Raw genomic sequence first — 16,466 nt, 5'->3', positions numbered from 1 at the left:
GTCCCAGATAAAAAGAGCACAGATAATGAAGGAGACTTGGAGAAGGAGGAAGATAATTGTTCTGACTTGACTAGATAAGACTGTTTAATGGCTTCTTTTGAAGTTGTCATTCATATGCCTGATAACAAGGTAGAAGGCTGACTGGTCATTTTGCTCGGTTTTTGTTTTGAATTAAATAAAAATGAAAAAGATTGAACTGTGGGTTCACTCACGTCATCTCACATTCTCACTTTAAATACTCATTTGAAAGAGAAAAAGTCTGTCCTACTAAATAAATAACCTATTAAAACAACTGAAAGGTTGAAAATGATTTCACATAATAAAAAATGAAATGTGGACCCACTGTAATTATATAATTTTAGAATTTTAAAATAACATTTGACCTAGATATTCTCATGACATTTTGGCACTTCTAACTTGTGCCTTTCATTAAGGAAAACAACTTTTTAAGGACACATAAAACTGTTTTGTTCAAAATTCCATCCAAGGCTATTTTTGTCATCTAATAAAGTACCATTCATTATTTATGTCAGCAGAGCTAATCCACACATGTTAAAGGTGATGGTGCAGCTACTGACCACCTGCATAAACAAGTGATGTTTATATGAAAAACATTACTTATGTCCCTTTTTTAAATGTTTCCATTCTGTGTTTACAGACACTCCGAAGGTGGCTTTCTCTGCTGGTTTGACTCCTTGAGGAAAAGTTGGACCATTCAATACTGAAACAACACTCATTTACAAAAGAGTCTTCCCAAATATCGGCGGGGCTTACAACTCAAATACAGGTATGTATTAGCATCTGGATATTGTCTAAGGGACAGACGAAGCTGACCTCTCTGATTCTCTGGTTGCAGGTATCTTCACAGCACCCGATGTATATACAAAGCAGAAAGAATTTGATTTATAAGCTACAATAACTCATTTAATAAAATAATGGTCATGATCATCATCAAGCTATACTGTTCTGGCTTCTGTCATGAAAGGAAGAATGATCATTTTGCTTCAAAGGTTTTGTTGCTCCATTTATTCAAAACTAAAATACCAGGTGTGCTACGCTACATTACGATATGCTAGTCTCAGTGCAATACAATGATATTATAATAGAGAATTTCTCTGTTTAAAAGCGTCTCTTGTAATTTTCGATACACCAGGTACAGTAATTGAATATCACAACAGGCCAAGTGTTCTAAATCTAAAGGAACCAGAGTTTGAGGTGAAACTGTAAAGTAAAAGTAAAGTTAATGTTTGTTTCGTTTTAATCAAGTTGTTGAGGTTATGAGTAGCTCACGCCACAGCCCCTTTGCCCTTTTTGGTCAAAGTGGTCTTCTAGACTAAATAAATAAATATTTATTACGAACAAAATGTAACACCTGTGTTGAAGCGTTTAGGTATATTGAAAGTGTTATATAATAAAAATGGCAGGTGAATGGACAGCGACAACAGACAGCGCTGCTGCCCTTGAACACACTGAGTGAACGCACCCTTCTCACTTCATCAACCTAAATTAATGAAATTGTTTGTAATGATAAAAGCAACAAATTGAACTGAAACATATCACATTGGCACATCAATTGGATGTTTGTGCATTGAAAATTTTGTGTTTTGTTTTTTAAAACTGCCACTTAAAATGTGTGTGTACTGCACACATTCAAAAACACACAGATGCACATTCAGTGTTGACAGATGGTGTTCATTGCCCCTGCTACAATAGTGACAGCAGATATGACTTCAACACATGACATTCTTCACACAGTAAAGTCCCAAGTGTACCAACAGTAAAATCTAAAGATAGTTTATCACAGTAACAGAGGAAATCCAGCCAAATGCCTGACCTTGTAGATAAAATGCTTAAACTTTAGCTGAAGGCAAACTGGATGACACCAACAGCAGCTGCTGGGGCTCCACCACTCTACAGATTGGGTCTTTGAGAGACCTTCTTGAGTATCAGAAGTTTTCCATTACTCACTTACGTTACTTTTACTGTTGCCATTGTGGCAGACTGAGGAATGGGCTCAGGTCCAAAGTGTCAAAAAAAGTCTAGTAAAGCATAAAGGGTTCGAGCCCATGCACAAACAGAAAAGTGGGCAGACCAGCACCGCCATCCCTGACATCTGGGCTGAGCTAAAGGGAGTGGAGAAACATGGTAATAGAATAGAGGGTGGAGCTGACTGTCAGCAAGACTCAGCATCAATGCCAGAGAGACAAAGTGGCTGAGGTGTAGAGTGAGAACACGATAGAGAGAAAAGGTTAGAGCAAATGATAGAGCTGGCTTTACACAGTGTATGTTTTCTCCACTTTAAATGACATCTATGTCACGGTTTGGTTTGGCTTTCATCACGGTTCTCATTATCGGAGTGAACTAAAGCAACAGACAAAACTATTATTTAGGTAAGTAGTGTGCATCATTACTATTATTATTATTACCACAATTTTGTCAGCATGAGTCAGCAAATTAAATTAAAATTGCATTTAATGACCTTATCAACTCTAAAATTCTGAAAAGGAGGCAATAAACCAGTGCTTCCTATAATGGCAGTTAACATATATTACATATTACATCTGCATAAACAAGACAAGTGATGATGTTTATGAGAAAAGCACTACTTATGTCCAATATTTGCAGGTTCATTTAAGTAATTTTCTTCTGTGTCAGCATATGGAAAATCTTGAAAAAAAAGACAAAGAGAAATCATTGGTCACATCAGCTGTGACCATTGCATCAGCTCACCTTCCTAAATATGGTCAGGGACGGCCTTCTTGTGCCAACTCTGAAGAATATAAATAATAAGAAAGACTTCTCTTCGACCACGTTAGTGGGAGTCATTTGGGAGTATCTGTACCCTGAAAAAAATCTGATTCCACTTAATTTCTTCGAGGTATTTCTGGAGGGGTGAGGTTTACAATGAGGGGTTCTGTCTGTTCTATGTCTGTCTGGGACATCAGCTCAAGGAGAAAGCGAAGGAGCTGATCCAGGCTTACAGACGAGTGGTGAGACTGAGAGGGATATCTGGGATGAGCTGAGAGCTCTGAGATACATGGTGGAGGAGCAAAAGGTGGAACTGACAAATACCAAGGCTGAACTGCAAACCCAGAGAGACAAAGTGGCTCTCGAGAAAGAGAACGGAGGTAGTATATCGACAACAAACAAACAATGACTAATAATCTGCAAATTATTTTCTCACATCATCATTTGGTCAGAAAAATGTCTGCAGATATATAATCACTTAGGAAGCGATTGTTTAAATCATGTTCAAAATCATCATCCATACATGTAACTGCACTGCAGCAATTTCAATTTTAGTTCAGACAGCGTCACCTAAAAGATCTTAATCCTCAGCCTCCGTGCTCTTTTAGAGATGAGCTCCAGACTGACAGCCACTGAAAACAAGGTAACAGCGATTACAGCGGAGCTGGAAGTGACAGACTCAACAGCAGCTCCAGAAGAAAAAAGTGGAGGAGGCAGAGAGACTGATTTCTGGTATGCAATTACCAAAATCACAGAATTGGTAATTGCAGAAAAATCTTGAAAGAGCAGTTAAGAAATGATTGCCTTTCTTGCTTCTAGTACAAGCAGCAGAACTGGCAGCACTGGTGTCCAGAGAGACAACCAGTGAGAGGGAAGGGCAGGAGCAGAAGAAAGAGGTGAAAGCTCTCAGGGAAGAGCTGGATGAGACTAAACTACAGCTCACCAGGAACAAATTGGATGAGATGGAAAGCACACAGAGACAGCCTAGTTTAAAACTATCACATTCTAAATATAAAACTGACTTTTATGGCTTTCCCTTGAAACTAACAATTTGTTTATATCTTCTGTTGTTGCTATATTAAAAAAAAAAAAAATGGCGTCAAATTCATGTCCCTTTTTTAAATGTTTCCATTCCGCGTTTACAGACACTCCGAAGGTAGCTTTCTCTGCTGGTTTGACTGACATTTCTTCTTGGATGTCCACACACCATCTGAAACTCAACCTTGACAAGACTGAGCTCCTTTTCCTTCCAGGGAAGGGCTCTCCTACCCAGGACCTGACTGTAACAATTGACAACTCTGTGGTAGTCCCCACCCAGACTGCTAGAAACCTGGGTGTGACACTTGACGACCAACTCTCCTTCACTGCCAACATTGCTGCAACTACCCAATCGTGTAGATACATGCTGCATAACATCAGAAGGATACGTCCCCTTCTAATGCAGAAAGCGGCTCAGGTTCTGGTTCAGGCTCTAGTCATCTCACGTCTAGAATACTGCAACTCCCTCCTGATTGGCCTGCCTGCATGTGCCATCTGGCCCCTGCAGCTCATTCAGAACGCAGCAGCTCGACTTGTCTTCAAACTCCCCAAGTTCTCTCACACTACACCGCTCCTCCGCTGTCTTCACTGATTACCAGTTGCTGCCCGCATCCGCTTCAAGACACTAGTACTTGCATACAGGGCCACGAACGGATCAGCACCAGCATACATCCAGGACATGGTCAAACCCTATACCCACTTCACTCTGCACCAGCCAACCTGCTTGCTGCCCCCTCACAGCGAGGGACAACTAATCACTCAACGAAATCCCAACCGTTTGCCGTCCTGGCTCCTAAATGGTGGAATGAGCTCCCTATTGACATCAGGACGGCCGAAAGCCTATGCATCTTCCGCAGAAGGTTAAAAACACATCTCTTCTGATTACACCTCGGATAAACATAAATAAAAAAAATAAAAAAAATTAAATAAAAATCTTGAACCTGCACTTTCATATGGCTCTTTGTAGCTTTTCTTATTTAAAGCTAGTGTACTTGCACTTACTACTTGTTGTCTGGAGTTTGAACATTCAGGGTTGAAAGCACTTAATTGTAAGTCGCTTTGGATAAAAGCGTCAGCTAAATGACATGTAATGTAATGTAATGGTTTGACCCATTCAGTAAAGGTTGGACCATTCAATACCGAAACAACACTCGTCTACAAAAGAGTTTTCACAAATATTGGCGGGGCTTACAACTTAAATACAGGTATATATCAGCATCTTGATATTGTCTGAGGGACAGACGAAGCTGACCTCTCTGATTCTCTGGTTGCAGGTATCTTCACAGCACCCGTCAGCGGATATTACTATTTTAGATTCACTGCCTTCAACAAGAACGGAGAGTGGTTGGGAGTGAATTTATACCATAATAGTGAGAGAATTTAGCATAATTCTGAGTAAGCTAATGGTCATACTTTCATATCAAATGCATTAATTCTTCAGGCGCTAAAGGGAGGTGTGGTCTATTTGCATCTTCCTCCAACCAGTGGGCTTAATGATAATACAGATACCTTTAACACCTTTAGTGGTTTCCTGCTGTTCCCTTTGTGACTTTCAGGTATAATTTTAACTTCACCAAGGCCCTGAGGATTGTTGTCACGGGTACAATGTCAGACTCAAATGCTCAACTCAACTCGGAGTAGAACGTAAGTTTGTTTATTTGAATATAAACAATCCAGGCAACGGTACAAATCCAACAGGCTGAAGACGTGGTCGAAAATACAAACACAAGATCAGGGGCCTGTTGCACAAAAGTAGAATGAAGAAATCCAGGATAACTGAAAAAGCGCAGCTTGACTTAGTGTGGTCCGCTCATTGCGGCTTAATCGGTTGCACGTTTGCCGAGCCAGGATGAGAAGGTGAAGCTATGTCAAGCCAGGTATAGATAGCTGGGATAAGTGCACCTCCACGGCTTTCTTAAATAGACCACGGTATCGATCACAGATTTAATGATGCAGAAATGGAGAAGACGCGTGCGGCATATGTTTAACCCGCTGAGCAGCAGCTGTTAATGGAAAATTACGAGGAGGTGAGACATATAATATGCAAAAAGGGAAATACGGCTGTTATCAGACAGAGAGAAAAAGTCCAACAGACAAAACAATGCGTAAGGATTTAAAAAGATCTACTTAGGGCCTACTAGTCACTCCACATTTTTACAAAGTTTCAATTGCTTTTAATATGCTTGTTTTGTGTTGGTTTTATTGCTGTATCTGTTTTTATGTGCTAAATGTGCTGGTTTTACTGTAAAGTGTCTTTGAGTAGCCTGTAAAGTACTATATAAATAAAATGTTTTATTATTTAGCCTACTTTGCCTTAAAAGTGAGCAGAGGGAATTCATGTTCCTAGGGCAATTTACCCTAAGGACTAGGCTGAATTTCAAACCCTTATTCATAATGAGAGAATATGTTTTACAACCATATCCACAAATCTCTGTAAGCTATAATTCTAAATATCCTTCTACAATTAATGTTCATACAGAACAAACATGAATGGACAAAAACTAGAAAAAGAAGTAAATGACTTCAATACACACTGTAAGCATATCTGTAAAACAATATAGCCTATTCATGTTTTTTTCTCACTCCCAAGCTCCAAGATGCGTGACGGCACCAAAATAAAAAGATTAAGAAGCTTTGTGGCATTCCAACACATTCTCACTCCCATCTCGTAAAATACGAACGTTTGGTCAGGTGCCATTGTCGTCATTATTGATGCTAAAAGTCTCCTTTAGAGTCCGCTTCACGGTGTGGGAGGATCCCCCTGCCTCCCCCCGCCTCTCCATGTTGCACGGGGCATATTCACGGGGAGAGCAGCGGAGGAAAAGCCCATTTCCTCCGCATTGTCCCACTTTATCTCCGGTGCATGTGCAACCATTTCTTACCATCCAAACAACTGCAATAGTAGGATTTAAATCAAACTTGTGCAATAGTGACAAGTAATGCATGTTAATAAAAATAAAGCAGAACACATTCAGAAGACAACGGAATAACTGTTAAACATGTTTATTTCGGATCAGAGCAGCAGCTGATTTAAGACATCAGACTCCAGGATTATTCTTAGCCTGGCTGTTAGCCTGCTCTGGAGCAGGCTAGCTGCAAAGAATAAATCTCCATGGTTACTTAGCTGGGTTTAATTCAACCTGCTTTTGTGCAACCAAATCAAAGCTAAATTCATCCAGGATAAGTTGAATATCCCGGCTTAATCCCTTATTCTGGTTTTGTGCAACAGGCCCCTGGAAACACTGGAAAACAAACACTAGGAAACGCTGGAGAGTGAGACACACAAGGAGTAACAACAATCTGGCAGGGAACAAGTGAAACAAGGGTGGTATATATACACGGGGATGGGAAGCCAACTACACACAGGTGAATCACATTAGGGTGGAGACAGGTAATCAAAAACGGCGGGAAACAAACAAAGGCAGGAAGACAAGTGAAGTGAATGAAGACAAAACAGTAAATGTCAAAGTAAAACAGGAAGTCCAAGAAACAAACAGAAAACACAATAAGAGCGGAACTGGACGTGACAATTGTGGCACTATCCAGTTGTCTATTACACTACATGTCATTCATACTTTGTGAATATTGCCTTGGTTATCTCAGTTTGACCAAGTCATTTATATACAAAGCAGAAAGAAGTTGACTTGTAAGCTAAAATCACTCATTAAATAAACTAGTGTGCATGATCTGTTGTGGCTCCTGTCGTGAAAGGAAGAATAGTAAATTTGCTCCAAAGGTTTTGTTATACTGACATAAATGATATACTGTCATTTTAAGATAGCCCCAAGCTAGGGTGGAGGGTCACCAAGACTCAACATCAATGCCAGAGAGACAAAGTGGCTGTGTAGAGTGAGGACACGATAGAGAGAAAATGATAGAGCTAATGATAGAACTGGCTTTACACAGTGTATGTTTTCTCCACTTTAAAACAGTGGATGTGCTTTGCATTTAACATGTTTCATTGAATGACTCAATTCATACAGTGATAGGTTTAGGAGCTGTGCTCTAGTGTCTCAGTGAACCTTTGGTAAATACGTTTGTAGATGTCTTTTATCACGGTTCTCATTATTAGAGTAAAAAACAAATAATATGTTATAATATATAAAAATATTTTCTATTCATTTATAGCTATTTGTTACCTTACATTTAGCACATTGCTTGAGATTCATCTATACTACATAGTGTTAGGGCCCAAAGAGAAACAGTGGTATTATGAAGTTAAAAATAAAGCCCAGACCCAGAAAGACAAACCAACACCGAAGACTGTCTGCTCACAACTAACCAAGACCAATTGCCCATCCAACATTCATTAAACTGATGTGTGTGTTGATTATGGCGTGTGTATGAGGCTGTGAGTGTGTTTCATAAGGCCCTCGCTTGGCTGATGGACCAAATATATATTTAGAATTTAATGTATGCATTCCATTCAATGCAAATACATCTGGGAGGCGGTGTGTGTGTGTGTGTGTGTGTGTGTGTGTGTGTGTGTGTGTGTGTGTGTGTGTGTGTGTATATATGTCTGTGTAAGTGTGCAGGTATTGCATTTCTATTGATTTCAGCTATATTTGCCACGAGGGATCAATGATGGATCACAGACAGTAGCATCAGACTGATCCAATTTTAAGAACGAGGGAGAGCTAGATAAAGCTAAATACATATATACATATATACATACATACATACATACATACGTATGTATGTATGTATGTATGTATACTTTTTTTTTTACAAAATGAAGCCAGACATAACTCAACTCAACTTCATTCTGAACTGTGCAGTAATTCTGAAATATAAATAGCAAACGGCACAAAGACTTGCAGAGATGCACTTTGTGGGAATGACAAGATCAGAAGTATCTCTGGTCACTACTGCATAAACTCCTAAAATACATAATGGGTTCAGATACTGATGAGCCTGCCTGATGGGGGGTGGGGTGCGGGTATTAAAGTAGATGGGAAGTGGCCAGGTGAATCCTATTCAAATTCTCTGAAGTAGAAACTGATGACATAGATATCAAAAAGTAATATGCAACAATTTTAACATTATCATATGGGGAAGAAACATTATTCATGGCTGATCCTGAATGAGTTTGTTATTTGTGTTCTTTATCTCCCTCAGAGCATGTTGGGGATATCACATATATCTCAGTGCAACAAATCCTTGTCCAGTGTGGATATTATTTCTGCAACATTATTACTCTGCTCCTCTTTCCGCTTACTTTTCTTTCTTTTCACATCCTCTCTCATCCTTACTGCTCCTCTTTTCTCTCCTTTTCTCATTGTTTTTCTTCTCTCCTCTTCTCTTCCACTGTTTCTATTACATTTTGATCCTGTATGTACAGTATAAATGATTTTACCTACTACTAATTTATGAGGCCCTCTGGCTTTCAAGAATTTACACCCCTATCTCCTACACTCCTAAATATTCCGTCCTTCAAGATGGTTTGAAGAGCTTTGCACATTTTCACTGATGCCAATATTCCAACCACACAAAGCCTGAGAACACATTAAGCCTTGCCTAAACAAACACACACACACACACACACACACACACACACACACACACACACACACACACACACACACACACACACACACACACACACACACACACACACACACACACACACACACACACACACACACACACACACACACACACACAAACACAAATGCACACAAGCACGCTGACACACACTCGGGGGGAATGAAACAATATAACATAATCCTGGGTGGCTTTAGTATGTTTTTTTTTCCTCTCAAATCTATGCCTCAGGCCTTTCTATTATTGTAATGTCTAATGCTTCCTATATGGACTGTGCAAGTAAGCTTGTGCGTGTGTCTGATAACACACAAAATCTTAAAGGAACTGATGTTGAACACATGAAGGAACACACAAACACAGTTTTAACATATATAGCTAAAACTTTCTGCTTTAGAGGTGGCCCTAATCAAACAGTGTCTGCTGCCTGTGACCACATTTCTCTGGTGGTATCAAACAGGACAGCATACCTCTTTCATAACATAATGATATACAGTAGAAGAGATGTGTAAAAGTATTGAAAGGAAATTAAAAAAAGCAATGACAACATGAAATGTTATAAATTAAATCATGAAATTGGTAATATTTTACTTCTGGACCTGGACCCTACTAATGACCGCATTACAATGTGTAGGAGTGGAAAAAAACATTTTGTTTTCTTCTAGGAACAAGCATTTCTGAATTTGCCTTGTGTCAATTCTTAGTTGCATTTATTATTATCGTGTTATTTGGTTACTTGTCACAGTCTAAAAGCATACAAGGAGATGCAGGGAGCTAAATCCCATTCAATTCATGTTTTCTACTAACATTTAATTCATCAAGATTAACTATCACTACTTACACCTTTTGTCTTCTTTGACAACCGACCAGGAGTACAAAAACATATTTCCTCACTTTGGTGTAGGAAATTAGATGTCTCTGTCTCTGCAAAAGCACTGGAGACAGTGGAGTATTGTTTCCATGGAAACAATCCTGGTGCCCAGTAATTTGATAATTATTCAAGAGGGTGATCAGAGGATAGCATCTTCAAAACACATACTCAAAGACAAATACCAACACTCAGCAGCTATCAGGTGCAGAAGCAGCATGTTTCACTGGCTTTGGTTCACTGGATCATTTCGAACCAAGCTGTTGTATAATTCTTACCAAAGAGTGATGAGAGCAAAAGAGAAGAGAGATAATAAGTAAGTAAAATCAAAGTGATGGGAAAATTAGATCAGAGTCCCTGCAGGAATCACAACTAAGTACTATCTATTAATACACACACACACACACACACACACACACACACACACACACACACACACACACACACACACACACACACACACACACACACACACACACACACATACACCGTTAAGGAGACACCTACAGTCTAATCTAGGCCTCATCTTGCCTTTAGTTTCATCCTTGTCTTTCTGCTTAAAAGGAGGAAGTGGATGAAATGTTCAAAGTTTTTACAAAGGAAAGAATAGCATGTTTCCGCAGGTCACAAACAGCCTTAGAGCTTTCTCTCTCACACACACACACACACACACACACACACACACACACACACACACACACACACACACACACACACACACAAAACCACAGCCGTAGACTCACACACACATTTTGAATATGTGTATATGCATAAGAGGGTTCATTTGAGTGTGTTCCTAGTAGCAGACGAGATCTACTGTACCTGTCACTATGTCTCCAATTAGAGAGATACATTTATTTCAATGACCTGGGACCAACCGTGGACAGAATGAGGTTATGAAGAGATATTCAGGTGATTTTTACACCATCAGAGACATACAGCACTTATGCACCACCTCCCATCCTTCATCTACCTTCTCTTTTTATACTGCACCTGCTGATTCACTTGGGTTTTGCAGAAACCCTTTCAGAAATGACTAGCTGGTAGTTTGAGAGTAATGCTCATAATACAGTCATGCATAAAGAAGATTGATGAATTATCCCTTTGGTCCAGTGCTGAATACCCCCCTCTTACAATATATACACATTAATCCCCACCACAAACATAAGAAGGCTCCCGAGCAAACTCATCTCTGAGCCTGGATATATTTTACTGGATAATGTGTTAGCACACAACTGTCTGGCATTACTGACACACCCAGAGCAAACATAGCAACATAGGCGTCCTTTTGGAGTCCTATTACTCACCACCTGTGTGAAACATTATTTTGTAATTTTTGCCTTGAGAACCCCTGAGAAAAACAGATATCTGTGTCTCATGGGCATGTTAGATGTTTGTCTCTGAATTACACTTACAAAAATTCAATCTCTCTGCTAAGTTGTACGAAACATCGAATCAAAAATGAAATGAAAGCTGCAAACAAGGGTGCTCATTGTTAATGAAAACTGTAGTGCTCGCAACTCCTTCCCTTTGATTCATTTGATTTGATGTTAATTTAGGAAAAATAAAATATTGGTTAATGAAGCTTTAAATAGTACGATGAGTTACTGAGAGTCAAAAAAAAAAGATAAGACAAGATAGAATATATAAAGGTGAGAAAATTCTCAAACACTTGGCTCACTTATTTTCACATCACATTAACATAGTGCTAAATATCAGGTGGTGCATGTGATATGAGAGTTCACCTAATCATGTGGTTTCTCTGAAGTCTCTTCCCTTCACAGATAACAGATCAGACAAAAATCAAAGACTAATACATCATTGACACAAAATGTGCCTCCTGGTGAGGCCTACTGAGTGGTTGGTGCTAGTGTTGCTTTCATCAACAAAAATTATGACTAAATATCGTCGTCAACGAACCTTTATCATGTGACGAAAACGAGAGGAGACGCAACGTAAATGCTTTTCATATGACGATGACTATATATAAATGTATAACGCAATATTGTTGACGAATAAAAACGAGACTAAATGTGGTTTACAAAATAAAAACTATGCTAAAATATCTCTTCATTTTCGTTGACCAAAACGAGACGAGACAAAATATTATAACGTTATTTCGTCTCGTTTAGTTGCGTTATTATTATTATTTAGCAGTATTTCTGTTCCCTGTGTCTCACGTCAAGGGCTGCATCAGATCGCACTCGGGTCGCACTGCGCAGACGCAGGCGACGTTACTTCCTCAAGCCCTGTCGCGGCATTATTTAATTTAGAAGATGCAGCGGTGTGTTAGAGAGTGAGACGAGCGTAAACGACAACAAACAAACTTAAGTCTGACACAGAGAAAGGGACCGTGGCCGGCCAGCCGGGGTTCGTATTTGGGAGAAAAAGAATAAACAGCATTTTGAAAAAATTTCATTACATAGAAGTGGAAAAGAAAACGGAATGTGTTGTGGAAAAAGATGGGGAGAAATGCAGCCACAGAATCACAGGAAAAAACACCACGAACCTTAAGAGACATCTCAAGCCATTCCATAATGAAATTGAGGTAAGTCAAGACATTAACGTAAGGTTACTTTCTATTTTAGAAATGCCAACTCATGAGGCTGTGGTTAATGTGTCTCATTTTAACTTTAGCTTTAGACGTTAGCAACTGGAGCTGAAAACGACTGGGACAAACGTGACTAGTGTGTGTGTGTGTGTGTGTGTGTGTGTGTGTATTTGTTTGTGTGAGAGAGTGTGTGGGTTCTTAGTTCCTACCTGACTGACTCCATGTGTACTAAGGATCCCTTGTTGGTCAAAATTTGGGTTTTGTCTATACTACTAGGTACTTATACTATATTGACTGGATTAAATAGAATTGCATTACTAAAAAGAGACTAAAATACAATTTTCATTGACTAAAACTAGACTAAAATGTCATCAATTTCCGTAGACTAAAACTAGACTAAAATAGTCATGGATAATTCTAACTAAATTAAGTCTAAAATGCTCAGACTTTTAGTCGACTGAAACTTGACTAGACTAAAAAGAGTATGAACGTGACTAAAACTAATAAAAACTAAAATGACAGCTTGACACAAAGACTAGACTAAAACTAAAATGAAAACAAGCCGCCAAAAACAACACTAGTTGGTGCACCAGTGTGTGGAAAAAAATCTTCATGCATTAGCATGAGAAGGAGGGTGCTGCAGGGGCTGCAAATCAGTGGAGTATGTCTGTGCGGTTTTACCTTCCAGCAGATGCCTGATTATACTGTATGTATGAATAAGCTCACGCTAAATAGCTTGATAAGCAATCTATCCAAAAGGAAAACAAGAGCGTGTATTCTCAGTAAGAACCTCTCTTTTCTCTCGCTCACGCTCTCCTTCCTAGCGTGTGCACATCTGCATGTCTCTCCGCAGTATATTTGCCATTAAGAGGGACTAAGCATTTCATTACAAGTCTGCTGAGCTCCCACTGTGTCATTGGAGCCAGTGTGGCTTTTTTCTGAGAGATACTAATAACAGAATCAAAGGAGGGAGCGTGTGTTTGTGTTCACAATTATGTGTTTGTGTGTCTGTGTATTCTAGTAATACTGATGTAATCGCAGGCTCAAGCCCAATTAGCCTAGAGGGTAACTCTGTAATAATCCCTACCCCTGGGCATAATGGCCTATTAAAGCAACAGTGGACAGAATAAATGAGTGTGTCTAAGGAAAGGGAGGGAGGGGAAGAGAATGAAAGAAAGAGAGCCAGGAAATCCGAGTAACGGAAAGTAAAAGAGGTGCTAGGATAAGAGGAAAAGAAGAAGACTTTTCAAAGATTTCACTCAAATACTAAAACACTGTCCTTGCAATAGGGCAGCATTCTACTCGAATACACATCGTTAAGCATGATTTAATCTAACAGTGGTCATAAACATCTTTAATAAGTGTCGTTGTTTTCTTTACTCTGTAGACTATCATTCATGACAGAGAAAGCAGAAAAATTGGATTGTGTAACCACATCTTGAAAGCATCCTTTATGTGTTTTATTTGTTGGAAACCCTCCTCTATCACTGGACTGCTCATTAATGTTGTTGGGCTCAAGACCACATAAATGAAGAGCATGTCAAGACGGAGTCTGTGGAGAGGGGAGATCTAACCCAGACCAAGAGGAATATCTCAACTGAGACTATAAACATGATTGCTTTGATGGGACAACGTAGTTGTGTGCTAATGCTTTAAAAGTAAAGACAGTATGAGTCTCTCAGTAATGAGTAGAGGGTAAAATTAAGTCCAGGATGTAAATGAGCTAAGTCAGACCTTTAACAGTAAATGCACCTTCTGTATGCATCACTTCTTCAGCAAGTTTCCAAATGTGGGCATTGTCTTTAACTGTACCAAACCAGCCAAATACAGATATGCAAGAAGTCAGTTTAGCTGTCGTTCAAACATCCATATTGCTCTTTACCCAACACTAAACCCTATGCAATAAATGTCAGTGTGAAGCAAAAAATCTTCATATTTCTGTAGTAGATTTGTGGCAATGACATATTTGGAATACAACAGAGGATAAAGTGATAATTGCTAATTAGTGTTATAATTGAAGATAAATGCAGTTCCAACAAAACAGATTCTCGTTTAAACCCCCAGTTTGTAATTTCTCCCGCTAGGGGTCTCTCAGTTAAAACAATAACAAAAATTGGACTCTGATATCGTAGCGTGGGATCATGGGAGTTTTTGTCTTCATTGTTCAACAACCACCATTGCCAATGAAAATCTATCTGATGTGACTCAGACAGAAAATAATATTTACAGACGGGGTAATGTGTGAAAGTTTTAATTTTTGTTAAGTTTATTCATGTTATGTCATTTTATTTGACTGAAATAGCCAAAAGTATAAGTAGCTAATGAACGTTAAATCGCTAACTTATTAGATGAGTTCACTACCCATAAAGCTGCTGTATAATAATATAATGACCCTTGGGTCGCTTGGTTCACCGATGCGTTTACGCTTTACGGGGACATAATATATGCTCCATCACGAGTGAGCAATACAAATAATAGTAAACAATAGAGTCGCTCGCTGACTTCCTTCCTCACTCTCTGACGTATCATCTGATGCTTCCCGTGTTTCCCTGGAAGTAAGAGCAACTAGAGAGGGCTAAGGGGATATGGCAGCATTATAAAATAACAGATTTCTCTTGGTTTGAACATTGTTGGAAACATTTGGGATAATGTAAGTACACAACTCTACAAAATCAGTAACATGGGTCTAGTTTCATAGACATTTGAATGTGGAAATGTTACAAATTATATTCTTAAATTGTGTGGTGTGCATTCATGTGGGTGCACATGTGGACAAACTTACCTGACGATAAGTCTACCCGGTTGTTCGTGGTCGCCTTCGTCACATTGATATGAACTGCAACCTTGCTGTCCTCGAGGGAGATCTCCAGCGTGCCATCGTCAAGATTACTGAAGAAGAGGAGCCCGTCGGGATTCCACGTACGAAACTGGAAGCTCACAGATATTGTGTTGTGATTGGCTCGACCCGGCAGCTGCAGGAAGCTGGTGGCATTGAAAAAGACCGGGAAGGTGTGGGTCTCCACACAGGAGAAGGACAGGTTACGCTGTCAAGTTAGAGAGAGAAAGAGACACCAACAACAAGAGATAATAGGAAGTTATCAATTGATCTTCAAAGAGAAAAGTCAAAAACAAAGCTAATCCCTTTTAAATGTGGGCTTGTTTGTGAAGTTGTTTAAATATTGTAAATGCCCTAACACTTTAGGAAATCATGTATTAATTCACTTCATTTATTCATGTTTACCTTCAGATGCTTCTGACTGAAGCTAGATTCAAAGACTGATGTTGCTTGTACACATTACAGAAATGTGTTTTTTTTCAGCTCACACTGTCTTTGAAACCAGGGTAGAGGTATTGTAACCTGGTGATGTTTGCGTGGAAAACAAACACTATTGTGGATTTTAGTCACTAATTACCATTCAGCTTCTTCAACCTTGTGCTCTTAATCAAATCATTAAAAAATGCACAATATTGAGCTGGCTTAACAACTGTAGATGATTCCTGATTGCCTCTGCCTGTGTGTGTGTGTGTGTGTGTGTGTGTGTGTGTGTGTGTGTGTGCGTGCGTGTGTGTTTCTTGAATTTGAGAGCAGATCCGTTTAGATTAGAAATTAATGGCTGTGTGAGTCATCAGAGAGAATTAGAGGTGTGGCTCTAACAAACTTGATTAGTGTCTTCATTCGTTCAATCAGTTCATCAGAGATTGAAGAAGATACACTGGATG

The 16,466-nt window shown here is 39.2% G+C and overlaps 1 protein-coding gene across 1 annotated transcript in view; it reads right to left on the bottom strand.

The window, feature by feature from the left end:
* Nucleotides 1-16,466, bottom strand: part of cntnap2a (contactin associated protein 2a) — a 349,283-nt gene that overhangs the window by 138,001 nt on the left and 194,816 nt on the right. Inside the window, exon 9 of the mRNA XM_078280725.1 lies at nucleotides 15,529-15,790. Within this exon, the coding sequence (XP_078136851.1) occupies nucleotides 15,529-15,790 (262 nt within the window). The remainder of the gene's footprint in view (nucleotides 1-15,528; nucleotides 15,791-16,466) is intronic.

The sequence above is a fragment of the Sander vitreus genome, chromosome 22 (assembly GCF_031162955.1).
Source record: "Sander vitreus isolate 19-12246 chromosome 22, sanVit1, whole genome shotgun sequence".
Taxonomy (NCBI): Eukaryota; Metazoa; Chordata; class Actinopteri; order Perciformes; family Percidae; genus Sander; species Sander vitreus.
This window is presented reverse-complemented; position numbering and strand designations above follow the sequence as displayed.